The 25,256-nt window shown below is 51.1% G+C and overlaps 7 protein-coding genes across 7 annotated transcripts; 5 read left to right on the top strand and 2 right to left on the bottom strand.

Moving 5' to 3' along the window:
• Positions 1-540: 540 nt before the first annotated feature.
• On the top strand, positions 541-2,415 carry T069G_02974 (PCI domain-containing protein; the record flags this gene model as incomplete). The annotated part of the gene is made up of 4 exons (XM_056170184.1): positions 541-568; positions 635-793; positions 879-2,206; positions 2,272-2,415. The coding sequence occupies 4 exons, from the start codon at positions 541-543 to the stop codon at positions 2,413-2,415; spliced, it is 1,659 nt and encodes a 552-aa protein (XP_056031076.1).
• Positions 2,416-3,680: 1,265 nt separating this feature from the next.
• Positions 3,681-5,720, top strand: T069G_02973 (uncharacterized protein; the record flags this gene model as incomplete). Its single annotated transcript, XM_056170183.1, has 1 exon — positions 3,681-5,720. One exon carries the CDS (start codon positions 3,681-3,683, stop codon positions 5,718-5,720), a length of 2,040 nt encoding a protein of 679 aa, XP_056031075.1.
• A 723-nt stretch (positions 5,721-6,443) lies between these two features.
• On the top strand, positions 6,444-8,538 carry T069G_02972 (MOZ/SAS family domain-containing protein; the record flags this gene model as incomplete). The annotated part of the gene is made up of 3 exons (XM_056170182.1): positions 6,444-7,230; positions 7,321-7,595; positions 7,657-8,538. The coding sequence occupies 3 exons, from the start codon at positions 6,444-6,446 to the stop codon at positions 8,536-8,538; spliced, it is 1,944 nt and encodes a 647-aa protein (XP_056031074.1).
• Positions 8,539-11,900: 3,362 nt separating this feature from the next.
• On the top strand, positions 11,901-12,658 carry T069G_02971 (ATP synthase subunit C domain-containing protein; the record flags this gene model as incomplete). The annotated part of the gene is made up of 3 exons (XM_056170181.1): positions 11,901-12,009; positions 12,137-12,449; positions 12,520-12,658. 3 exons carry the CDS (start codon positions 11,901-11,903, stop codon positions 12,656-12,658), a joined length of 561 nt encoding a protein of 186 aa, XP_056031073.1.
• Positions 12,659-15,038: 2,380 nt separating this feature from the next.
• Positions 15,039-17,708, bottom strand: T069G_02970 (3'-5' exonuclease domain-containing protein; the record flags this gene model as incomplete). The annotated part of the gene is made up of 5 exons (XM_056170180.1): positions 15,039-16,383; positions 16,440-16,630; positions 16,683-17,016; positions 17,085-17,284; positions 17,346-17,708. The coding sequence occupies 5 exons, from the start codon at positions 17,706-17,708 to the stop codon at positions 15,039-15,041; spliced, it is 2,433 nt and encodes an 810-aa protein (XP_056031072.1).
• A 1,748-nt stretch (positions 17,709-19,456) lies between these two features.
• T069G_02969 (glycosyltransferase family 20 domain-containing protein) lies at positions 19,457-21,100 on the top strand (the record flags this gene model as incomplete). The annotated part of the gene is made up of 2 exons (XM_056170179.1): positions 19,457-19,769; positions 19,839-21,100. 2 exons carry the CDS (start codon positions 19,457-19,459, stop codon positions 21,098-21,100), a joined length of 1,575 nt encoding a protein of 524 aa, XP_056031071.1.
• Positions 21,101-21,660: 560 nt separating this feature from the next.
• Positions 21,661-24,249, bottom strand: T069G_02968 (VID27 cytoplasmic protein domain-containing protein; the record flags this gene model as incomplete). The annotated part of the gene is made up of 2 exons (XM_056170178.1): positions 21,661-24,050; positions 24,231-24,249. 2 exons carry the CDS (start codon positions 24,247-24,249, stop codon positions 21,661-21,663), a joined length of 2,409 nt encoding a protein of 802 aa, XP_056031070.1.
• Between the last annotated feature and the right edge of the window lie 1,007 nt (positions 24,250-25,256).

Here is a 25,256-nt window from a genome sequence, read left to right as displayed (position 1 = left end):
GCTGGCCACTCTCGTGCTTGTAGGCACCAGGATGGCAGACGTCACTAAGGTGGTGGCCAGCCCCACAGCTCGCACGGCTTATCAGAGATGCATGGCATTAGGTAAGTCTACGCTACCTCTGCGCCCGCCCACAGCGCTGCGAAACTCTCGGTACCGCGACATCGCTAGCCTTGTCCCTCATAGTCCAGCACTTCTCCCACGTCCCCAAGCTTCGAACCTTCCACCTGCTCCAGACGCCGAGATTCACAACAAACAAGCCTCAGCGTTCGCAGCACGACTCCCCCGGCTTTTCCAGAAGCTCCCCACGATCTCGAGTCCTCTGGCTCTATTTCTAGCCTCGGTCTCTGTCTCTGTACCGCCCTCGTGCCGTGGACAGACACATACGCACCGTTGACGTCTGACGGACCCAACAACAAAGGTGGTCTATCCACGCCGTCGTTTTCGAATCAATCGGACACGCTGTTCTTCGTATCACTCTAGAACCTCTAGGGGCGGCATACAAGACTTTTTGCGGCATCCTCAGCTTAGATTCTGCCCGCCATGCCTAGCAAAACACCCCACAACAATGGTAACGAACCCCCCCCTCGAAATTGACATCAGGAAGATTAAGGAAGCTAAGATGAAGGACGAAAAGCTGCCAAGGATGGCGACGAGAGTATGACTGTAGTTGTGCCTCCATCCAAATCCTCCAAGAAGCCTGCTCCCTCGACCGATGCGGAAGGCGACGTGGCAATGGACGTGGATAAGACCGAGGAGGAAGAAAAGGTTGACCCGGCTGTGCAAGCTGTAATAGGTGAGCAAAACAACACGAAAGTGGTAACATATATCTGGCGAGGGCATGTTTGCTGACGCATGCTTTGTTGCATTGCTCCTTGCAGACATCAAGGCCAACTTTGCCCTCCTTGACCGTGCGGTTACGCTCTTCGACGCTCGCTTCTCCCTGCGCGCCCTTCGATCCATCTCCCTCATCCGCAAACACCTGTCGCCAGATGTCATTGCACAGGCGATTGCCGACACATTCCCCGCCACCTCGGCGTCCGCCAGCATTGCAAAAGGCCTTTTAGCTGCGGTTGGCCGAGAGGATGTTACGCTTGGCCGGGCTACCGGCGCTGAGATGGAGGTGGACAGCGACGCAAAGGCTGCCAAGAACGGCTCCTCCAAGAAGGAAGTAAAAGAGATCATCCCCGAGATTGACGTGTTCCTGGGAATCTTGGTCCAGGTCTATCTCTTCGATGCCAAAAAATACCAGCAGGGAGCCGACTTTTCCAAGTACCTGTCGGATCGTATCCAGACGCTGAACCGCCGAACGCTGGATAGTCTCTCGGCCAAGGTTTACTTTTACTTTTCGCTCTTCTGCGAGTACATCGTTCCGTTGCCGCCGTCTCCCGAATCGCCCATTGTCGCCATTCGACCTACCCTTCTAGCCGTCCTCCGAACCGCCGTCCTGCGAAAGGACATCGACACTCAGGCTTCGGTCATTGTTCTGCTCCTAAGAAACTATCTGCTGACGTCGCACATCAAGCAAGCCGATCTGCTTGTCTCACATACGCAGTTCCCCGAGAATGCCGCCAACAACCAAGTGGCACGATTCTTGTACTATCTTGGGCGGATCCGGGCTATCCAGCTGCGATACACGGAGGCACACGAGCACCTCACAGCCGCCACCCGTAAGGCGCCGTCGAGCGGCTGTGCTGTGGGCTTTTCACAAACCGCCACTAAGCTGTTGCTGGTCGTCGAACTATTGATGGGAGATATCCCTGACAGGGCCACCTTCCGACAGCCGTCTCTGGAGGACGCTCTCCACCCGTATTTCTTGCTGGTTCGAGCTGTGCGAGTGGGCAACTTGGAGGACTTTGAGACCACCATTGCCGACAATGCCGACATCTTCAAGCGAGATGGCACTTACACACTTATCCTCCGCCTGCGTCAGAACGTCATCAAGACGGGCATTCGAATGATGTCGTTGTCATACTCACGCATCTCTCTTCGTGACATTTGCATCCGCCTGCATCTTGGCAGCGAAGAGTCTGCTGAGTACATTGTTGCCAAGGCCATTCGAGATGGTGTGATTGAGGCTACTTTGGACAGGGAGAAGGGATTCATGAAGAGCAAGGAAGTGGGTGATGTATACGCCACAAGAGAGCCCGGAGAGGCCTTCCACGACCGTATTCGGGCGTGCCTTGCCCTTCATGACGAGAGTGTCAAGGTGAGCCTTTATTTCATATCTTTTTTTAATGCTTCCATAGTCGAGTGAGCTAACACAAGTAACAGGCCATGCGATTTCCGATGAACCAACATCGCCTCGAGCTCAAGAATGCCCAAGAGGCACGCGAACGAGAGAGGGAAATGGCCAAGGAGATTCAAGAAGGAGACCTGGATGATGACGACCTTGGCGGAGATTTGGATGGCATTTAATAATTTTTCTTTCACTCCGCTGATGTGTTTACTATGGCTACCTCTTTTCCCCCATTACATCAAAACAATAGCCCCAAATTTTTAATCGGGATCTTTGGGACATTTCTTTTCTTGATGCATTTTGTGTGTGCTCCACTTCGAGATGTTTTGATGGGTGGCGATGGGAGCATTTCAATGATGTGAGTTGGTTTAACCTCATCCTAGGGGTCGGTAGACGTAAAAAAGTAGCAAGTGTTGGGTCTTTTAAGAGTATAGAGCAGTGCATCAGCAGGGACATGGCGGGTAAATGGGGAGGACAGCACCAATGACGAGTTCTTCGACGTTATATAAAGAGTCTTGCAAAGAAAAAGAAAAGTAGTGATGCTGGTAATATTTGTGATCTTGCGAACTCGGGGCCGAGGCCGACGGAGCTGAGAGTTTGTAGCAGCCAGCTCTTCCTTCTGGCTCAAGTAACAGTCATTAGCTACAATATTCATTACTTAGTGTTATTTGTTTGTTTGTTTTCTATTAAATCAATTTTTTTTTCTTGATGGGAATTAGTCCAGTTCAACGAATCGAAGAAAAGCTCGTTTATGCGGGAGGCCGACACGCAGTAGCCCAAACGGCAAAAAGATAATCGTCGGATCGGTTCCATGAGATTCTTTCTGCCTTAGCCCCAAGACAACGGGGGAATGCAGCCTTACGCCCTTTTGCATTTGACCTTACGGAGTACACTGTTGCCTTTAAACTTAAGGTGCATTTGATGCCCTGTCATTTGCATCTATGCATAATGCACGCCGTAACGTCGATCTGATTCGATCGAGCCGGGGGGTGGTGGCTTTTGACTCACCTCGCAGCACAGCCCCTTGTTTCCTCGGCGAGCCGCTTTTGGAGTTGGAGAAGGTTGGAGTACATAGGTTTATGCATGCGCCTTTTGACATGTCGTTTCTTTTTAGTGTGGCGATAATGATGATTCTGTATTAATTTTTTGGAGTAAATTGGGAGATTGAGGCTGCGTTGAGGCTGAAATGGGTGAGGAGTGAGGGGAGGCGTTGGGCTGATTGGTGAAATTGTCGATGCGGATGACTGTTGCTGGTTGAACGCCAGTTGTCTTCGTTGGAAGTGTATCTAAGCTCTCTCTTTCTCTGTGTATATAAATGTTTGTATATATATAGAGGATTAGATGCCGCTTCGTTTGGGGAGGAAGTAGATATCAATCGTCTACTCTGGTAGCAACTTGGCTTCGAATCAACTACTTGACACATCGTCACTCGTAATTCTTCACCATGGCTTCTGCTACACAGGTCGAGCTACTCGACAATCCGAATCCGTCTCTCGTCATTCGAATCAAACCAGACGATGGTTCAAACACAGGCTCCAACGTCTCCATGAACGAGGCAATCTACTTGGCCGGGCTCTGCCGTTCTGCTCTCAACAATCTGACCACTTACATGGTCGATGTGCTCAAGCCGTCGCAAGGCTACACTGCGGACGACATTCTCGACCTTCCACTTGATAAACATAGGATCGAAGACATCTTATACGATCTCCCCAGTCGCAAATCTACTCGCCACAACCTAGCTGTAGCCATTGCTTCGCTGCTGCATCCAGTCCACGATGGTTCACTTACGGCTATTATACGTTATGACGCCGATCGAGTCCATCTCCGCGCATGGGCGTCTCTGCAGCGCCGATACGACCTGCTGCAGGCCACTAAGCGCAACGGCAGAATGGCTCCGGGCATGACTGGTGGTGTTGAAGCCGGTGTCCAGGCACCTGCGTGGGCCAGCCGTATCACCAGACAGGGACGATGGGATCAGGCCAAGAAGCCCATCTCGTTGGATGGCCCCAAGGCAATTCCCATGCCTGTGAGAGTTGCTCAGGAGGCAGAACTGGCACCCTTCTTCGAGCATTTGTCCAACAGCGGCAGCCACGAGATTGACGGTGTCGAGGGCGCCGTCGAGCTCCACGACGGACATGGAGAGCCGTACTATAGCGTTCGCGGCGCAGAGTTCCGCAAAGGAGTTGTGTATGAGGATGGCCGGATGGATCTCTGCAAAATGGTCGTCGGCCCTGACCATATCGACCGCCTGATGTATAGTTTGCGGACTAACAAGCACGTCCGACACTTCTTGCTGGGCAATAATATCATTGGCCCAGCTGGTGTTGAGGCCATTTCTCGATTCATCACCGAGTTTCCAGAGCGCATGGACACTTGGTATCTTGCTGGTAATTGCATCCAGGGAGGAGAGAGCTTCAAGACGCTGGTGAATGCATTGGTTAAGTCGCAGGCCGTGTCTAATATTTGGCTGAAGCGGAATCCTCTTGGCCCAGATGCCGCTGAGGACGTGTATCGTCTCATCACTGAGACTAAGAATCTGCAGACACTGGATCTTGACCAGACCGAGCTTGGAAATCGTGGTGTCGCCGAGTTATTCACTCGCCTGGCCGCCTATTCTCCCCCTGATGGTGGCAAGCTTCCTCTTCGACACATCTACATGAACGGCCTCGGCATCTCGACCGAGGGCGCTGCTGCTGTCGGCAAGTTCCTCGCCTCGCCACATTCTGGCGTGACGTCCATCTATATGTCCTGCAATCCCCTTGGCGACGAGGGTGCTCAGGCCCTGGCTGCCGCACTGCCCAAGGCACCGTATCTGGCTCGACTGTTCGTACAATCGGTTGGAGTCAGCACCCAAGGTGCCATTGCGCTGTGCGAAGCCTTGACCGGGCACCCCAGCATCAAATCTCTGGATATAGGCCAGGCATATGCCACAGAAGATCTTGGCCAGGCGTATAATTATGTGGAAGACGATGCAATCCCAGCCATGACGCAACTCTTCAGGGGCACGCCTCAGCTGCAGTACTTCAACTTGGGTCACTGTGCCACCACTCCGCCGGGTCTCCTCAAGTTAACCCCGGCAATTCTCAAAAATCCGAGTATTGTGTATTTCTTTGCGACATCGATCCTTGCCGATCCATCTAGGAAAAGTGTGGCTTTTATACCATCCATCGATACGGCGTTTCCTCACCCAGATGCTCCCTCTACGGAACAAGTCAAGTCAGACAAAGCCATACGCGAGCATCTCGAAGCTAATGTGAAAGCGACCTTTGGACAGGACATGTCGTATGCGGATTTCATGGCTGAAGAGAAACGCTGGCTTGTCAATGACAAAGTGGTGCGCAAAATCGACAGCGTGTATCGCAATCGAGATGCCGGACTAGCACGCCGCCGCCTGCTGACTCTGGTTAAAGACTGGGAAGAGGGCGATGATACTTTGCAGAGAGTCATGAATGCTCAAGGTGCACCGAGCTGTTCTTTGCGATGAGCTTTGCTTCTTTTTATGTATATCAAGCCTCTGTTGAGGGGCATAAGTGATGCTGTGATAGTGTATAGGAGATAGCTTTTTGGTGTCTTTGCCTTAAAATATTGAAAAGTGGGAGAAAAAAAAATTAGAAAATGAATAAAACCCAGAATTTTATTTATTTTGCTTGCTGCCTTTGTTAGAGTATTGTTGCGATTGTAAACGCCGGTCGTATACCCCAGTTTGATCTGATGCCTGCTTGTGTGACGTAGATCATGGCTGCTATCAACACATGAAAAGCTGCATGATGACCTACCCACCATAAAAGACCGCATCAAGTCCAGATCGTGATAATTCATTCTAGAAATTAGATACGCATTCATTGAGATCCTTGTGAAGTCATCAAGGTGCCAAGTAGAAGCTTTACAAGAAACTCAGCTCATGTATGCCCTTTACGCGACCCCACGTGACAGGTCCAAACGCGGGCTTCTTCCTCCCGCAAAACACCAGAGCTTCCATCTAGCTATATTCACCAGCCCTCAATACACCAAAACCACGCTATACTACTCTATATCGCTCTGAAACGCTGATTTGAACTGTCGCTTCTGCTGCCCCCAGATGGCTTCGTCGCATCCGTGTCCGCATCCAGCCGTCCCGTGACATCCCAGCCCATGCTCAACAGCCTCGAGAGGCTCCTTTTACCATTCGCATCCCAGCAAGAGGCTGCTCTGGCCCCAGCATCAAGCGATGCCGCAAAAGCGCAAGCGACCAGACGAGCCCGATCCTGCGTCTGACCAGCAGCCTGATCCGCAATCCTCCACGCGCCGTGCGACGCGTCAGACTCCTGTGCTGCCTCCTCCGGTTCCCGCCTCAGCGCTTGTGCCGCCGACTCCTGCACCTCCAGTAGCCACGACGCACAAAATGACCGCTCCTGTGCCCGCCGTCACCGCCGTTCCTCTGCCTCCGATCCTCGTGGCCGATCCGCTGAAGCGAGGCGCGCGCAATGGCCCTCGCCCTCCTGGCGCGCAGGCCTCTCCGCTCCCTCCTCCTCCAGCTGTTGCCGTTCAGCCTCTCCCGCCTCTCCCAAACATCTCGACAGCTGCCTCCCGCAGCGCGATACCCTCGTCGCTCCCGCCCGGCTCCAGAGTTGCGGCGGCTGCCCCAATTCCTCCCAAGCGGACAGCTGCCATGGCCGAGATGAGCAATAGTGCCCCTTCCAAGGACCGTAGGCGCCCCTCAGATCTGGTTGCGCCCGAGATCACGTACCACGTTCCTCAGGCGAATCAGCATGGCCGACAGTCTTCATTGGTGAGGCCTCACGGGCCCTCGGCGCCGCCTCCAAGACTAGATAAGATGGGGCCGGCACCAATGGTAATCACACCAGTGCTACCTCCTAAGCCGCCGACACTGCCCGTGTCTGATCGGCCGCCTCCGAGGACAGATCGTAATATCGACAAGGTTGTTTTGGGGAACCTATGTTTCCGTACGTGGTATCCGAGCTATTACGGTAAAGAAGTTCTAGGAGCTACATCAGGCAATGCGAAGGGAGGCAGCAAGGACGGGCTTCTTGACGCCGCTGGGAAGGGGCTGTCAAAGAAAGAGAAAGACGGCCTGCCCATGCTAGAAAGGCTGTATGTCTGTCCTAGCTGCTTCAAGTATGCCAAAGAGCTCGTGGCTTGGTGGGGTCACGTCAAACTGTGCCAGCAGCGAGCTCATGTCCCTGGGAACAAGATATATGTACATCCCAAGGGCAGGCGGACCGTGTACGTTGCGCAGGATGGCAGCCGAGGTCCAGGACAGAAAAAGCGGCGAGGAGAAGGAAACATACGATACGTTGAGGAAGTCGTTCAGGATGAGGGAGAATGGAGCCTCTGGGAGGTGGACGGAGAGCAGGATGTGGTGAGTCCTATCACTCATGATTTGCCTCTTGCTGGCTTACAACTAACTTCTCTTGTCTCAGCTCTTCTGCCAGAACCTGTCCCTCTTTGCGAAGCTCTTCCTGGATAACAAGTCCGTCTTTTTTGACGTGACAGGGTTCAACTACTTCTTATTGGTATACACACCACCAAGCGTGGCAACGCCATCTAGTATACCTACTCCCCCTATGACGCCGCAAATCACAGGCTTCTTCTCAAAAGAGAAGATGTCCTGGGACAACAATAACCTGGCATGTATCCTCATATTCCCTCCGTGGCAACGCAAGGGACTCGGCGCCCTCTTAATGGGCGCCTCCTACGAAATCTCGCGAAGGGAAGGCATCATGGGCGGTCCTGAGAAGCCTATATCTGATTTGGGCAAGAAGGGATATCAGCGGTTCTGGGCCGGAGAGATTGCCCGCTGGCTGCTTAGCCTGGACGTTACGCAGACGGATCAGGAAAAGGGCCAAGAGACGCTTGTTGACGTGGAGGACTGCAGTCAAGCGACGTGGATTACACCGGAAGACTGCTTGGGTGTGTTGAGAGACATGGGTGTCGTGGAGGATGCTGGCGTGGGGCCTGGAAAGCCGGAGCCTGTAGAGGACCAGCAAGTTCACCTATCTGAAGAAGACAAGAAGAAGAAACAAGCAGCAGCCGCCGCCGATGAAGATGCGGCGAAACAGAACATCAAAGGAACATCGGCCGAGGCGGAAGATGAGAAGCTAAAGCCCAAGCCGACTGTCAAGCAAGTCCCGCGAGTCCGGATCGACAAGGAGGCGGTGCGGCGATACGTGGCTGCTCATCGGCTGCTTTTGGAGAAGACGTGTGATTCGGATGGCTTCATAGAGGGATATGCAATGAAGACGGCGGAGAAGGCAGCCAGCGAAAGTGCTGAATCTAGAGACGAGGCTTCGGCAAGAGGATAGAGGATAGGATAGAGGATGCGGATGGGCCTTGGCGCAATGGGATTTACAATGATACCCCCCTTTTGATTTTTTTTTCTACATCATTTGCTCGCTTGATTTCTATTTTTACTGTCCTGGTTCACTGCTGATCTATCAATGGCCTTGCGAGGTTACTATGCTTCTCCTTAAGAACTAGGGGCTTCTCGATAGGCTTTCATCTTTGGCTATTCGATGTTATCGGAGGTGTTAGACCGCAGCCGGATTCTAGCTCTATCCCGAGAGGGTTGCAGAACAAGCTGAATTAGGTCTGGATAAGCTTACAGATACAACCCTATTCTCTGTGACTCTCTCGAATAGGAAATCAAGCGCATCTACGGAGCAGAGATAGCTTCCGAGGAGGCTCTTCAAGTCTGTCGCCGGCTTGATGGCACCCACCTTCAGTTAGGCACCATGTGAGAAAAATACTACTAGGAATCCACATCGTGTCAGACCAAGAAACAAAAAGGCCTCCATTTTTGTAGCCTCGGTCATACGCATGCACAGCGATGCGCGATATAGACATCTCACCAGGGCAAAATCTACGCATCATTCTCCATAGTTTAGGACCCGAATAATTCTCGTGAGATAGGAGCCAGGCAGAACAAGAACACACCCCTGCCACCTATCGCATATCCTTGCTCATTTCCAGAAAGGGCCACATCGGAGCAAAGAGAACCGCTACGTTGCAATAGAGTGGGAAGCTAACCCTTGCGACAGACGCTGCGTGGGATGAATGCATGCCTGAGGACAAGGGGGTGTGGGAAAAGCGAGGTGAGGCGGCAGATTGACAGATCCATCTGCTTGGTTTGAGCCTAAGGCAACCTCACCCCTATGCACGGTGAGCTCTGTTAACCTGTAGGTTGCGCAGAATATTCCTTTTCGGGTAACCTGGTATATCAATCTGCATCGAATCGAATGCAAGTGAGCCGACAACTGTTTCTGACGTTGCATTCTTTTCCTCCTTGGAATTGTAAAAGTCATGGCAGCTTGGGGTAACAGCTGGGACTGACTCGTCAGGCGGCCAAAACTCGAAGAAGTAGACGAGCACAAATTTCTTGCACGGCACTGTACAGTTTCTCGCTGTAGGATTCGGCTCAATGAGATGCGCAGCTGCAATGCTCGTGCACGGCCAGATCCGCCCGTCCCAGAGCAAGCCGCGTATCTGCTCAAATGCGTCATTTTGCGACATTTCTTCGTCTTTGAGCAATGCGATAATGCCGCTTCTTCAAGGATTCAAGGTCTGCTGAGTCGGGCTAGGGTGGACCCTGATTTGCCAGCTGAGCAGCGAGGCTCGGGCTCATGGAAAAAATTTTCGCATCCGCCATCGGCTTGTGCTCCGTAAATTTTGGGCCGAGCAGCCGGACCATTGGTCGGTCACCGCCAGATATCCACCCCTGCTATTGCGTCGTCAATGTAACGCGGCGGCGAGAATAGCGGCGGCAATAGCGCTGAAGAGGGTGTTGGGCATCTTGCTCTCATTGGACACACCGCGACGCTGGAAAGGGTACAGCGAGATTGATTGAGACCTCAGCTTCCCAGGGCACGTCATACTGCACCGTAGCAGCGGCGAAGGTGCGGCAAGGTTCGGCAGTCAGCGTTCCAGAGCATGTTGCGGAATACCGCTTTGTCGCCTTATAGCCGGTACCGTTGTTTTCATCCGTTGCTTTCGGCCTGTAGCTATGTTGAGTTGTTATCATCCAGTATCCAGTATCGTCTCATCATCGTGCGTCGATGCCTATGCCGGACACTTGGTCGAGAACCAGGAGATATGACGGGCGGAAGGGCGGACGGAGCTCGGTATTAGTCGTCGCATGTAGCAGCGGTCGGTAGGAGGTTTTGTTGTGAAGCCGAGCAAGGTCACCCTGCCACTGCATCTGCTGGGAGGGGGGTTCGGCGCACATCATTTTGCCTGCAGCAAAAGGCAGTTGGGCATTTCACCAAAACTTTCAAAGAAAAGGTCGGGGAGATGCGGCAGGAATACGGCTTCCCTTTTATACCGCTACGCAAACTTTGCTTCTTGCAAGCAATGGAAGAGTCATCAGGGGCCCCAGCCCAGGTCTGACGACAGCTTGAGTCTCGAGCACTCGAGCAGCTGTGACTCCTGTCCCCATCCTTATCTCAATGGCATCAACTGGTTCCGAAAACACACGTCTTGTACTCGGCCTCAAAGTATACTTGTGATCCCGGAACACTGCCCGTTGCTCTGTAAGCTCTCTTGGGGATACATCGAGCTGATGTACTTCATTCTTCATTTTCCTCCTTCACACACCCCTCCCATAATTCGTGACCGCAAGAAGCCAGGCAGAGATGCAATCAAAGTCGGAAAACCCTTGCAGGTCCACCCACGTGTCAGGCACCCAATTATCTGGGTTGTTCTGAGCTGTACAGGCACAGGGCGGCATTCGTATCTTTTTGCACGGCTCCTAACCATGACGCCAAGTGGGGCGTGGGGGCTTGCGCCAACAAGCCTCATCCAGTCGTAGAACCTCATGCTATCTGAACGCGGCAAAAATTCTCTATCTGATAAGTCGATCCATATAGGAGTATCAGAATTTGCCTAGTCGATCTTTTCTTTGTGCCTCAGACAACAACAAAGCAGAAAAATTTTCGTGGCCTTGCTGCCAGCCCATAATCCATGGCACTGGTCAACCACCAACCCCGGATGACTTCACTCGCAGCATCATGTAAAAGAGGGGGAGCTGTTGCGTCGTAGAAAGTTGGTGGTGGTAGTGGTTGACATGCGTTTGGTTCGATTAAGGTTCGCACCAAGGACTCTTTGCCGTGCTGCCAATAGACATTGAAGGAAGCCAATGGCTTTTTTGGCAGCAATGTCAATGGCCACTGACAAGCACCCTTTGCTCTTCATTGGAATGCCGGCAACTCCAAGGTTTCGGCTCCCACAGTAGTAAACCATCTGTCGAGAAGACGGACGCCTCAGGCCGTAAAACTTGTAAAGCAGCAAACGAAGAGCTTGCCTCAGGCTGTTTGCAGATGCTGTGAATCCGTACCCGGCTTCCCCCGATTGGACGAGAGAAGCATTGGCGGCATGCCTTGACCGGTCCTAAGATTTGCACCACGACTTTTCCAACCCAAATGGTCCTTCGGCCTCAGTCATCCATCCAGTGGCTCCGGCGGTGGGAATTTCACTCGTTTGTCCAACTTGGCCCCGGCTGACCTCCCTCATGCCCCTAGGCCAATCCTCGAGGTGGGTCCTCTTTTCTTGCCATTCCTCCATCCAGCTCCAGTTCTCTTTTTCTCTCTCCTTCTTCCTCCAGACTTGACCTTTACCTCACTCCATCCAACCCTTCCAGTCCAACCTTCCAATCCCTCCTCAAACCATCACAATGGCCTCCCGTGTCTTCGCCTCCCGCCTGGCCTCCCAGATGGCCACCAAGGCTGCTCGCCCTGCCATGCGTGCTCCTCTCGCCGCTGCCAAGCGCACCATCACCACTGGTGAGTCAAGAGAAAACTTTTTTTTCCCTCAGCAATGGACCTCGGGTTGAAGCAATTCGATCCTCCAGAGAGTCTTGTAGCATAGTTCAATTGACAGAATCAATGGCTGACATCAATTCGTGTAAAGGCAGCCCCATGCAGGCCATGAAGCGCCAGACCATCCAGGCTGCTGGCCGCAACGCCTTCCAGGCTCAGCGCCGCGCCTACTCTTCCGAGATCGCCCAGGCCATGGTTGAGGTCTCCAAGAACTTGGGTATGGGTTCTTCTGCCATCGGTCTGACCGGTGCTGGTGTTGGTATCGGTGTCGTTTTCGCTGCCCTCATCAACGGTGTTGCCCGCAACCCCGCTCTCCGTGGCCAGCTCTTCTCCTACGCCATTCTGGGTTTCGCTTTCGTTGAGGCTATCGCTCTTTTCGACCTCATGATTGCCCTGATGGCCAAGTTCGTAAGTTTTTGCCGAGGTTTACCGAGATATATGAGTTTGAGTCAATTTCTAACCAATCGCCCATAGACCTAAATTGCCTCTCGAGAGATTGGAAAAGCTCCGGCCAGTGGATGGAGCAATTAATATAAGGGGACGACGTTGGACCGTCCGCCACTTGGAGTTTGATGGTTTGTCAAATGCAATTGGGGTGCCAACGTGCACATAAAACGAGGAAGACGATGCATCATAGACGGTGTTAGAGGTTGGGGAAGGTGGCCATCGATGAAAATGGTGTCCTCTGTCTCATAGATCTTGGGTAAAGCCCATCATGCTCCTCCAGGGAGTCGATTGTAAAATAAAAAAAAGCCTCAATTTATTCCTGCTCTTCAGTAAATGAAGAGCTTTGACATGTTCAATCTTTGACGTGGACCAGTGCGGTAATATCGACAAAATGGTAACACTTGTTACTCCTGTATGAGTATCGGGATTTTTTCCCATTCATTGCCCTCACTTATTTAGACGTAGCTTCATTGAGACAGCAGAGGAGCAAGCTGAAGATCTGTAGTTAGAGCTCCTACCGTGCATAATAACTATGATTATACAGGCAGTAAGCTCACACCAGCGCTGTATTTTTCAGCTTTCACCGACTTGGTGAGTCCTGAGGGCTATGATGTGCGTGATATATCAACCAAGGTGTCCACAAACTGAAGAGGCAAATTTCTCCACACGGTGTTAAAGTGCAGAAGCCTCTCGTAGTGGGGGAGGGGTTTGTCCTGGTCTTGTGCTTCACTGAAAGCTGACGTGATTGTATCATGAGTGGACTGGGGAATAATGGCCTTTGGTGATTTGGTGGATCTAAGCGAGATAAGGAGAAGAACGAGTCTTGTGCCCCATAGTGGATCAGGATCAGGTGTAGAGCAGGACATCATATATACCAGCTGACTCCCAGTTGACCAGCAGTTATCCACAGACGTTTTGATATAAGGAGTATATCTGACTCTTTGAGGCCATGATGTATTGACTGTAACAGGTTCCGAAAAGGCGTGCGTTGCCGACCAAGAATGGAAGTCTTTTGAGTAAACCGCCATGTACGATAGCAGGACTGACTTCCTCTCAGGAATGATATATGCGGCACCTTCGATATCACGCTTCTCCTGAACATATGTATAGACTAATTCGATAAATCGCCATGGGCTGGTGTGAAGTTTGCTTTGATAAACTCGCACGCAGAGTTAAGACGCCAGGAAGTTGACTGGATTGACATCAATAGTCGCCTTAGTCGCAGATTGCTCGAATCGAAGAATGAGAACATCAGGGATCCGGAAGCTCTTTTGCCATTGAAACCTTATCTTTTTGCGTCTGCATTCTCATCATCCCAAATGTGATGGTGTCGTTTTGGGCCAAGTGGACTGAAACATTTCATGCACTCGTGTTGACATCCCGGAGAGTAACCGACTTGGTGATCAATATCCCGAACGATATTCCCTCTGGAAACCGCATTCACTTTCGGAGGTAGGAAATTCCTACTGAAAGTTAGCAGGCTGCGTCTTTTAGGACGATTCAAAGGAAAACCCACAATCATTCACGCGTCACGGTATCCGTGCATCACCTACCGTGCCATCCCGGTCTAAAGAACCAAAGTCTTTTTCCATCGTGGCGCTGCTCAAACAATCGAAATCGCAGCATTCGACAGGTCCTCTCCTGTTATATGAAAGGGAGATGCGTGGTAAATGAACAAATCAGCAGAAAGGAAACGAAAGAAGTGCAGTCGAGATGCCTTCCCCTCACGATTCCCCTCACGAGTCACATGACCTCTCCTGATGAAATGCAAGAAGGTTACATCAGCCATGCATTTGGAAAAATTCTCCGTGAATTGAGCCGTATCGAATGATTCGAAACAAGGATACAAGAATTCCTTGGCCATCGGAAATTGCTGGGCAGCGAGTGCTGCAGCAAGTGTTGCAGTGCAGTGCGGTGAAAGGGTTGCTGTTGGCAGCATTGAGTTTAAGCCATGGCTGGAGGTTGCCGCAGCCACCAACCAGGACTGCATGCCTGCTGAGGCTAATGGTTTTACAGCATAGGCAAAGAGTCGCGTGCGGCAAGTAATATGGAAGAGAGGGAGAGGGAGGGTTGCTGTCAGACGATCAATCAGGCCACGAGCCTTGATCGGGCAAAGTTGTGATGCAGATGTGCTGCGTAATGTGTGATTCCCTGCCGCATATGCCAGGTTACTGATAGATGAATAACCATGGTGCCTGGAAATCCTCCCATTTACCTGATATTCGCCAGCTAACGCGTAAGAAACTATATAGCTTATAGAACTTTGCACGAGGAGTTCATGCTTAACAACCATATATGTTAAAGCTACCCGTAACTTTTATCTGGGTTTGACAATAGCTTCATGTTATGTTCACAAGCATTCACCTGTGGCCATGTTTTACTCTGCAATTACTCAAGGAATCATATTATCTTAAAAAGGGAAGCTCTGCGATTGTTCACTCCCTATTCAGTTACCTATATACAACGCCGTTCTCTGCCTGTATTCCCAATTGATAGCTAATGCTACTAATCTATGCATGTAATCAAATCTGACTTGAATATATGTTTCACTTCTTGAATGTAGCACTTTTCTCGCCCCTGATTGGCGGCATCCGTCTTGCCGGTTTAATCTCATCATCGCCCGTCTTCGCATACGGGTCAAACACCTTCTTCTTGTCTTCTTGAGTTGACTCCTTGGCTTCATCCCTCTTGGCATGAAGAACTGATGCTGCTTTGCTGTAGTCGAAAGGAACAGCTTGGTACGAGCCCGCTGGCTGTTGCTGATTCTTCCGCTGCTCTTTACGGGCAAGCTTTTCTCCTTGTCGCTTAGTACGAAGTTCCAAGCGTTGCCGCTCCTCAGCCATCTTGGCTTCGTCTCTCTTCCTCTTCTTCTCTAGTTTCTTCGCCCTCTTGGCGGCCCCAGGGGGTACGTCTTCTTCCTCTATCTCAATGACGGCGTTGTCATCCATCACATCATCTTGCAGCTCCTCGCCTTCACTAGATGACGGCTCGTCATTTTCAATGGCGTCGGATTTTCTCTTTCTTCCTCTGCGCAGGGTGAACTCTTCGTCCTTCTCATCTTCGGCGGCGGAGACGGTGGCTGCTGGTTTTGTTGGCTCTTCTGTTGCTACTGGGGTTTCTTGGACAGGCCGGGTTCCAACAACGAAGTCTGTAGCGTCTTCAACAAACCGTTGCCAAGGGAAAGGGAAGTAGTCTTCTTGTACAGCAGCAGCTCCTTTTGTTTCATCCCATCTTGAGCTAACAGCAACATCTCCAAATAACTGCGAGCGTTGCAGCTTTGTGGCCGTGGCAGCTCCTTCCAATTTTGCGGTTTGGGTTTGGGTCTTTGTTACCCTGGGAATTCCACCCCTTTGCTGTGATGACGGATCTCGGGCAATAAAAAATTGCAGAAGAGTTGGTCCTCCCTTTGCCTTTTCCTCTTGTATCTGACTCCAAATCTCGTTCACCTTGGATCGGGCCAGGGGAGCAGTAAGTGGTAGTAGACTGTGAAGGGCCTTGGCATCCGGAGGGTTGGCGCGTGCAATCTCGGTCAAACTGTTGGTGCCAAGTACGAAGTTGGGGTTCTCATCTTCTGTGCGCGCAGTCACATCTCTCCATTTCCAAAGAGTCCTGAATACAGCAAACTGATCGCTCTTGTAGCCAAGATGCGAGTTCTTCAAGACAAAGTTAAACCAGCCCCTAGACCCTTCGCCGGTTTCTGCATTAAATTCAAGATTTTCATGGCGTGAAAGCGAAAGCTCTCGCGATTTTTTCAGAACAATGCTGATAAGGTCTTTCTCGGGGTTGCTTCGATCCGATAACTGGACCAGATCGTTTCGAATTCTGTCATAAATGTAGAGAAGGTAGTGGGTATCTGAGCGAGCGTAATACATCATCTCTTCAGGGAGTGGCCTAGCAGACGTCAGTAAATATCATAATAACACAGAGGCTAAGTTCTTGTAACATACCGCATCCTCCAATCAGCCAACTGATATCGCTTGTCGGCTTCGAAATTGACAAACTTGGAGAGGAGAAAGGCCAAGCTCTTGCTGGAATAATGTAAAGCATCACTTGCAAAGAATGTGTCGAAGAGGCCATTAACATAGAGCCCAAGATCTCGCTGAAGCCAAACCATGTCCATATATGCACCGTGAAAGACCTAATAGAGATGATTAGTGACAACTAGAATAAATAGTGGAGAAAATTCTTACTTTGACGATGGTAGGATCAGCGAAGACCTCGTTGAGAACTTGAAGCTTATGCCGCCAAGGTTTCAACGTATCAACAATCCAGTCCTTTTCCCTAGTGCTAATCTGCAACAAGGAGACGAGCCCAACGTATGTCCTAAAATCGTGATGCTCTAAATCAACGGCGATTTCTTTTGCTTCTTTCAACTCCTGGAGCATCTCGACAACACCCTCGTACGTATCTACCCACGTGGCTGCGGTGGACTCGACTGGTTGAGGCGGTATCGGGTCCAGGATCTGGAATACTCGATCGGGGTACTGCATACTCGATATTTCTGGTTCATATGGGTGTTTAAACCTAGAGTAAAAGGGAGAGTCGTTAGTGAGGAGAGCGATATGCGCTGAATGATGTTGATGCAAACATACTGAGGCGCTCCATTGTCCCCGACAAAGGTGACAAGACTGTCATCTAGAGATACCTCTGAGTGCGGTTTCTCCGTCAACAGGGGCTTCCATGGCCCATCCGGAAAATTATTCGGTTTGATTTCAAAGTCCAGCTGTGGCTTCTTCACGTTGGCGTTGCGGATGACTTTACTGGTCGACTTGGTTTGCTTTGGCTTTGAGTTCTTGTTTGGCGATGAAAATGTTAGAGCTGTATTCCACAAGGTCTATTTGTAGCGGACTCACGGAATCTGAATCTCCATTCTCTCTCTGTTTGACCAGTCCCGTATACTCATCGATAGCCCGATCTGCCTTTTCCAGAACAGAGTCCACCACATCCACCACCTTGCGCCAATTCATGTCCACATCTTCAGGGTCTTCCAGCTTTGGCGGCTTCAGCCCACAGGCTCGAGCCGCCGAGTTCAGAAGCCGCGTCGAGAGATCGAGAATGCGCGATGTCTTATCGTCGAGCTCTTCGGCAACATCTGGATTGACGGTGCGCTGGAAGCTCAGGTCATGCGATGCGATGCGGTTGGCCGACTTGATGGTCGAGATGAGAGACTTTTGGATCTCCTCCTGGAGAGAATTGAAATCTTGCGACGATTCCATGGCGATGCGCGGCTCCCCCAAGGCGCGAGGGTGATGAAGCTCGTCGTCGCCGCGATTGGCATCAAAAGGAAAAAAAGGTCCTTGCCACAGGGAAGACGCTTATCGATAACAAAAGTTGAACGGGTCGCGCGTCCGCCCATGCGTCTAAAGTTTTGCAAGCGCATAGAAGAGTGGACACCTCTAGGCATGAGTACTTGTTACTCCGTACGTCTATGCTATTATGTGGCGAACATCCATACCAAACCCAAGTTTCAAGGTATCCAGTACCTACAGATTAGGTAGTAGCTAAAGCAGTATAGAGTCTCAGCTGCTTCCTCTTACCTTTGCAAGCTTGGATCGAATACCTATCCCCTTGAGCCTCTGGCCTTTATTTCGCTATAGCTCGAGTATAACAGACAGCACATACGGCAGCACTCTGTCTACCTACCTAATCTCAGGCAAGAAAGAGGGAGCAGTAAATGTCTCACGCAATTATCCGGCAGAGAGCATCATGTGGCTGGTTTGTACCACATAGAAGCATCCAAGTAGGCCATCTCAAGAGGCAAAGGAATCAGAACAATCCCATGCAAACACGGATTTGAAATTCAAGCGAAGCCTTTATCTCGCCGTCTCTCACATCGGCACTACTTGGATGCCACCCAAGATCAATCTTCTTCGGCCCGGTTGAATAACCCCGTCAAAGTATTTGCGCAGGCCAATGTCATGCATGGCCATGCTGCTACCAGTCATTGGCCAGCGCCCTCAGGAACTGAATTTGGCGCACCCCATCTTACACGTTACCTGGGCTACGGTAGAATTTTCCGGGCTGTTCTGCCAGCCCCGTAGGTTGACGTCAATAGATGCTGTAGTATTATCAATTACTTCAAATTTGTATAGCGTCAGCATCAGAGTTAAGTCGACGTTGCATAATACCTAAGTGGCTATCGCCTGTCTTAATATTACCTTATTTTTCCCGCCTCGATCGTGGATCGATGATCGCTGAGCCCCAACATGGCAAAACGGACTGTTTGCTCCGAACTCTCACATGCGCAAAGATGGCCATGTTCCAGCTGACGAGCACAAGCTTCTCTCCGGTCCTTGCAGGACTTTGTCATAGTACCAGCATTGATCCCTAAGTAGACAAAAGAAAAGAATATCCCTCATCACGGTTGCAAACAATACCAATCTCGCTGTGCTTGGTATGTGTGACTGCGTCAGGTAGCTGTAATGCAACCTGCTTTTAGGCCTCTAGCTGTGCTAAATACGGGCAATGGCCGCTAACAAGGGCCCCAAAGCTGCCCCTCCCCCTCCCTGCTAAAGGCAAAGCCTGTGCCGCGCTGCCCCTCCTCGAAGCTTTATATAAGAATGGATTGATGCGACATAAGCTTTAACACAGCCATACGCGCAACTAGATTCCCCTCCGTCTTCTGCTCCCAAGCGTAGGATCGTGGCAAATTCACTCGTCTGCCCTGCCAAGCGCCGGATGGTTGCGAGTGCCTTCACGCGATAGCGACTATTCTCCCCAAAGGACGCCTGGCCGTGCGCCTCCCGAAGCTTTTTTTACCTGAGCTCAGTCCCGAGCTACGACTCAAATCAACGTCATCCCGAACCATCGATCAGTTGCCACGCCTGCCCTAGCCAATCGCTTAGTCGCAGCCACTGTCGTCGTACCGAATAGCCTCACTTCGAATCCTTTCCTCCAGCTGATCAAGTAGCTGGATCTCGACCGACGAGCTACGATTAAGAGCTTCGACAGATAAATCAACACCATGCCTGCTGCTGTTGGATCAGGCGGAGAGGGTGTTAACCCAGGCCGTCTCCTTCTCCTCTCAAACCGTCTTCCCATCACCATCAAGCGCTCCGACGATGGAAGCTACAGCTTTTCCATGTCCTCCGGTGGGCTGGTCACTGGTCTCAGCGGCCTGAGCAAAACCACCAGTTTTCAGTGGTATGGATGGCCGGGTCTCGAAGTCCCCGAGAACGAAGTCGAAGGCATGAAGAAGCGCCTCAAGGACGAATACGGCGCTCATCCCGTCTTCATCGACGACGAATTAGCAGACAGACATTACAATGGCTTTGCCAGTGGGTTCCGCTCAATTCCCTATCCTAAGCGTTCATAGCGATGCTGACATATATATCTTCTCTGCTTAGATTCGATCCTGTGGCCACTCTTCCACTACCACCCGGGCGAAATTACTTTTGACGAGTCCGCATGGGCTGCGTACCAGGAAGTCAACCGCCTCTTCGCGAGGACCGTTATCAAGGACGTACAAGACGGCGATCTTATCTGGGTCCACGACTACCACTTGATGCTCCTGCCTCAAATGCTGCGAGAGGAGATCGGTGACACCAAGAAGGATGTCAAGATCGGCTTCTTCCTGCACACTCCTTTCCCCAGCAGCGAGATTTATCGCATTCTGCCCGTGCGAGAGGCCCTTCTCACCGGTCTCCTTGACTGCGATCTCATTGGCTTCCACACATACGACTATGCTCGCCATTTCCTCAGCAGCTGCTCCCGAATTCTTGATACCCCTACCACCCCCAATGGTGTTGATTGGAATGGCCGCTTTGTTACAGTCGGTGCTTTCCCTATTGGCATCGACCCGGAGAAGTTTGTCGAAGGCCTCCAGAGACCCAAGGTCCAAGAGCGTATTGCCACCCTCAGCCGCAAGTTTGAGGGCGTAAAATTGATTGTTGGTGTCGATCGTCTCGATTACATCAAGGGTGTGCCCCAGAAGCTGCACGCTCTCGAGGTTTTCTTGACAGAGCACCCCGAGTGGATCGGCAAAATTGTTCTTGTCCAGGTCGCCGTTCCATCCCGGCAAGATGTGGAGGAATACCAGAACCTCCGGGCCGTTGTCAACGAACTCGTCGGCCGTATCAATGGCAAGTTTGGCACCATCGAGTTCATGCCCATCCACTTCCTCCATCAGTCTGTTTCCTTTGAGGAGCTCACAGCTCTATATGCCGTCTCAGATGTGTGCTTGGTCTCATCTACGCGTGACGGCATGAACCTTGTGTCATACGAATATATCGCCACTCAGCGCGAAAACCATGGCGTCATGATTCTCAGTGAGTTTACGGGTGCCGCTCAATCTCTTAACGGAAGCCTCATCGTCAACCCCTGGAACACTGAAGAACTCGCCAACGCTATTCACGACGCCGTTACGATGAGCCCCGAACAGCGGGAGGCCAACTACCGTAAGCTCGAACGCTACGTGTTCAAGTACACGAGTGCCTGGTGGGGAGCCAGCTTCGTGGCGGAGATGACTCGCCTCAGTTCGGAAAATGCGCAGACAAAGACACTACGAAATGTTGCCGGCGCCGTCGTTGGTCTTGGTCAACAGGTAAAGCAGGTGGCCCAGGATGCCAAGGAGCTTGTAACAGGCACCGAGCAGCCTCCTTCCGAATAGCCAGAATCGTCTGAATAGGTTAATAGCTGGTATTGCTATATTTCGTCCGCGGGGGGATGCTTTCTCTTCTAATTATTGTGTTATGGTAGCCCGAGGGATGGTTGGTTCTTTTTTCTTTGTTTACGCTGGGTTAGCGAATAAAAAATTATGTATGTATGAGTTATTGAAAAATGATTAATTTCCTCTTCTTCCAGTGTTTTCCTATATCTTATGAAGAAACATGTTTGTATTGAGGCTATCTAGTATCCCTGGCATCATCACATGTGCATCCGCAGCCAATATTGACAAAATTCGGGGTAAACGTCCTTGGCATTACTCGTCGGTCAAAAATGCACTACGCAGACACACAGGTATCTAAGCGGGAATATAATAAACGTGAAAAGCATCATGAGCCCAGGAAACTCCTTCTCCCATCCTAACCGCGTTATGTAAAGCAACTTATGGTATCCCATCATCATATCATGTCATCTCATCTTATCCCTTTTCTACCTCTCATCCCTTCCATATTCCACCTCATATACTTTGAATATGATCAAAGTCTTGGTATATACGCCAACGCTCTAATAAGGTGACTCCACAATGTCATCTCTTCCGAGCTTATACTGGCCGCTCTTAGCGTTGCCAATTCGTCCCGAAGACCTCCGTCCACTACCAAGCAGTCGGACGTCACCGATAATGCTTTCTCGGGTAGGCATCTTGAGGCTTTGTTTGGCAACCATGTTGACTTCGTTGGGCAGAGCAACAATGACATTCTTGTCGGAGCCAAACTTGAAGTCGTCAGCCATAACCTTCTCTTCGTATCGCTTAATCTTGTATGGCGTCTTCTGGCCACGGATGACCCGCTTGAGGTTCCACTCGATGATATACGGTCCAGAGGCGGTAATGATACTCGTCTCCTCTGCACCCTCACCAGTGTTGAATTTGGCAGGTGTGAAAGACACGGGCTGGCCAGTTTCGTGGTAAAACTGAGCAACGTGCTCCGGTGAAAGAGCCAGACGACGAGGGCGGGGCTTCGAGTCGGCGGCGAATGGCTTTTCGAAACCAAGCTTTCCCTCATTCTTTCCACCATGCTGTTGGGCGTCGACGAGGAGGATGTAGTTCTTGGTAGTTCCCAAGATCCATCTGCCGTCAGCCGAAACGTCCATGCCAGTAATAGGATCACCAAGGGCAGGAAGTTGCGTCTTGGCTCGGATTCCGAGACGGTCAAACAGGCGAATATCACCCTTGTTGCTTGCCACAGCGATGTAACCCTTCCCAGTAGTAGCAATAGAAGAGAAATCGTTCTTCGATACATACTGCTTCAGTTCTGATTCGACAATCTTGTTGTCCGCTTGGCGAGGGTCGACTCGGAAAAGGGCATTGTGAGAGATACCCAAGAACGTCTGTTCTCCGGTCATCTGCGCAAACTTGTTCTCCGGAGCAAATGTTGTGACAGGTATGTCATCATGGACATTCCACTCATCGACGACCTTGCCATACTCAATGTCCATGCGATAGAGCTTGTTCGGGTCCACGTCGTTTTGCATGATCATATCTCTATCCTCCTTGTGAAGCATGACCTTCTTGGGGTTCATCAGTTTACCTCCAGGAGTGGTCACCTTGGAAATATTGGTGGAGAACTTGAGGTGATTATCCGGAGTGTGGGTAAAGACTCCAATCTTGGAGCCGCGAACAACAAAGGAGCGGTCGTGTTTGTAGCCCACGGCAAGCTGGGAGTTGACTTCTCCATCAGACGACTCTTGTCGCTCATCCTCATCCTCATCTTCTTCATATTCCTCAGGTTCTTCCTCGACCTCCTCCTCTTCTTCTTCTTCCTCTGTCGGGGCATCCTCCATAGCGAGGTCGTTGAATGCATCCAAGACATATTCACGCTCCTTCTCCTGAATCTTCTTCCATTTGGTTTCATTAAGCTTCTCCCAAATGGCCTGCATCACCCCTTCTTGGAACTTCTCCAGGGTTGGCTGATCCTTGAATCGGAGCAGCCAAGACCTTCCAGTTCCATCTTCCGACCAGTGGTTGAAAATGAAGGATAGATGCTCGAAGTCGAATACAGGGTTGATTTCGGGAGTAACAAAGGTGCCGAGAATAGACTTTCCTGCAGCATCAAGCTGCAACCAATACTCCCATTTCCCAACTTCAGAAACCGCAGCAATAACGGAATCTTCAACCTGAGAAAAGTGTCCTGCTTGTGGGTCGTAGAGATGCAATTCGCCAGAAACCGCAGCATAGATCTCAAGAGGCTTCGGCGCAGCATTTGGTCCCGATGCCTTCTGAGGAGCCTCGATTTCAACTTCTTGGGGCTCCTCTAGGGGCTCCTCTGCCGCGGGTTCCCGCTTGACAGTCCTCTTGGCGAACATGTCGTCGATAGAGTCGATGGACCTGGTGAGAGTCGGGCTATGAATGGGGCTGGCGGGAGGGATGGGTTGCTCCTCGGGGAACTCAAATTGTTCAAGATCCTCGTCCGAGGCTGTCGTGTGCGGCTTGCGGTACTTTCGCTCGTATTGACACTCCTGTGCCGTCTGGAGAAAACGCTTCACCTCTGTAGGTGTGACAACGCTGTCGCATACAAACTCGTAGAGATCGCCGTTGTCTCCGCTCAAATCTTTCCAGGCGAGAACAGTTTCGTCGCCACCCTCTCTAATCTCGATGCGAAAGTGTAGAGCCTCGTCGAGCAGAAAGGTCTTTTCGTCGCGTTCGCCTACGAGAGCGTCGATCTCTGCGTCTTCACCTTCCTCGTCGGCGAGCAGTTCAGCTTCTCCTTCCTCAAACACACGCTGCACAACGAGCTGGTACTGGAAGTCTTGGTTGGTTCGACGGATACGGATGGCAGAGTCCTTGAAGATGAGCTCTGAGTAGCCCTTGGGTGAGAGGGGCCGGACGAGGTAGAGCTGGCCTTGGGGGAGCTCAATGAGGGATTCTTGTGTAGTTGAGCCGAAGATCAGCTTGCCAACTAGGAGGGTATGAATGTTAGTGGGAGCGACGTTATGTGTGCAGGAAAACAAGAGATGGAGGCAAGTCAGAAAGAAAAGGCGTGAAACAAAGAAAGAGGGAAATCGCGGGGCTTATATAGATAGGGCAGCCCATCGGCGGAGTCGCGGCGGCTGCATGCTGCATTCACGTTTTCACATACCGTTTCTAAGGACGAACATACTGGCAGGTGGATGAGCCTTTGCTCTCCTGTAGTCGTCGTTGCTGCTTTCTGCGGCTGCGATGTCGCAATGACGGAGGAGGAAAAGAAAGAAGGCGAAGAAAGTGTTGACGGTAGTTGGAAAATGGGTGGGGTTAGAGAGACAAGAAAAAAACAAAGCCTCGTAGCAACGGTCGTCAGGACGGAAAAGGGCCTAGTATAAGTGAGGAGGCCAGTAAATCCTGCAGGTATTAATAGCGGCACACCGACGGGGCGCAACGCTTGAAGGAAGAGGAGAGAAAGAGAAAGAGAGAGATTGAGTGGTTTTTGGCGGTTTCAAGGACTAAACAAGGCAAAAATACTTTAAACTAGGGGTCCAGGTCTTGCATTCGAGACTCAGTGCGTCATCGCAAACAAGCTTCCGCTAGGCAGAGACTCGCAATGATGGAATTCCGACCTGCGCTGGTGCTGCATCCGCCATATGGCAGATGGGATGGAGGGGTAGGCGGGCGATTGGATTCGCTGGCTGAGCTTTAGACCACTCCCAAGGTCGCCACATTTCGCCACATCCTGCCTGCTTGCCTGCTGCAGCCTTGATTTGCTCCTCAATCGCGAATTTGGTCAACGAGGCTGAGGGTACTTTTACAGCGAGAATAAGCGTGAACATATTCACGGACACGTACCGGGTACTTGAACAATCTTGACCCAAAGCCCATTATCTGCTAACATATTGGCTGTCTTGGTATCACTGCACTTGACGTAGCATAATGTCTTCATCCTATCGTTAGCCCCTCGCACTAACATCCATTCTATGACTACCCGCGATACAGTCAGGACATGACAGTTTCACCCTAGCCATACCTGTTGCCCATCTGCTTGAGAAATCATACTAAGTGTACACTATTATATGCATTCATTCACGGAATTAGCTCGTATTCTCGCACACCATGACTTTTTATCAGCCTTCACCGTTGTGTCCTAGGGTAGGCATCCATGACAACAGCTTGTTCTGTACCTACCTATGATCAT

The sequence above is a fragment of the Trichoderma breve genome, chromosome 2 (genome assembly GCF_028502605.1).
Source record: "Trichoderma breve strain T069 chromosome 2, whole genome shotgun sequence".
Classification (NCBI taxonomy): Eukaryota; Fungi; Ascomycota; class Sordariomycetes; order Hypocreales; family Hypocreaceae; genus Trichoderma; species Trichoderma breve.
Note: the sequence above shows the minus strand (reverse complement) of the source record. Positions and strands in the feature narration are given on the sequence as shown.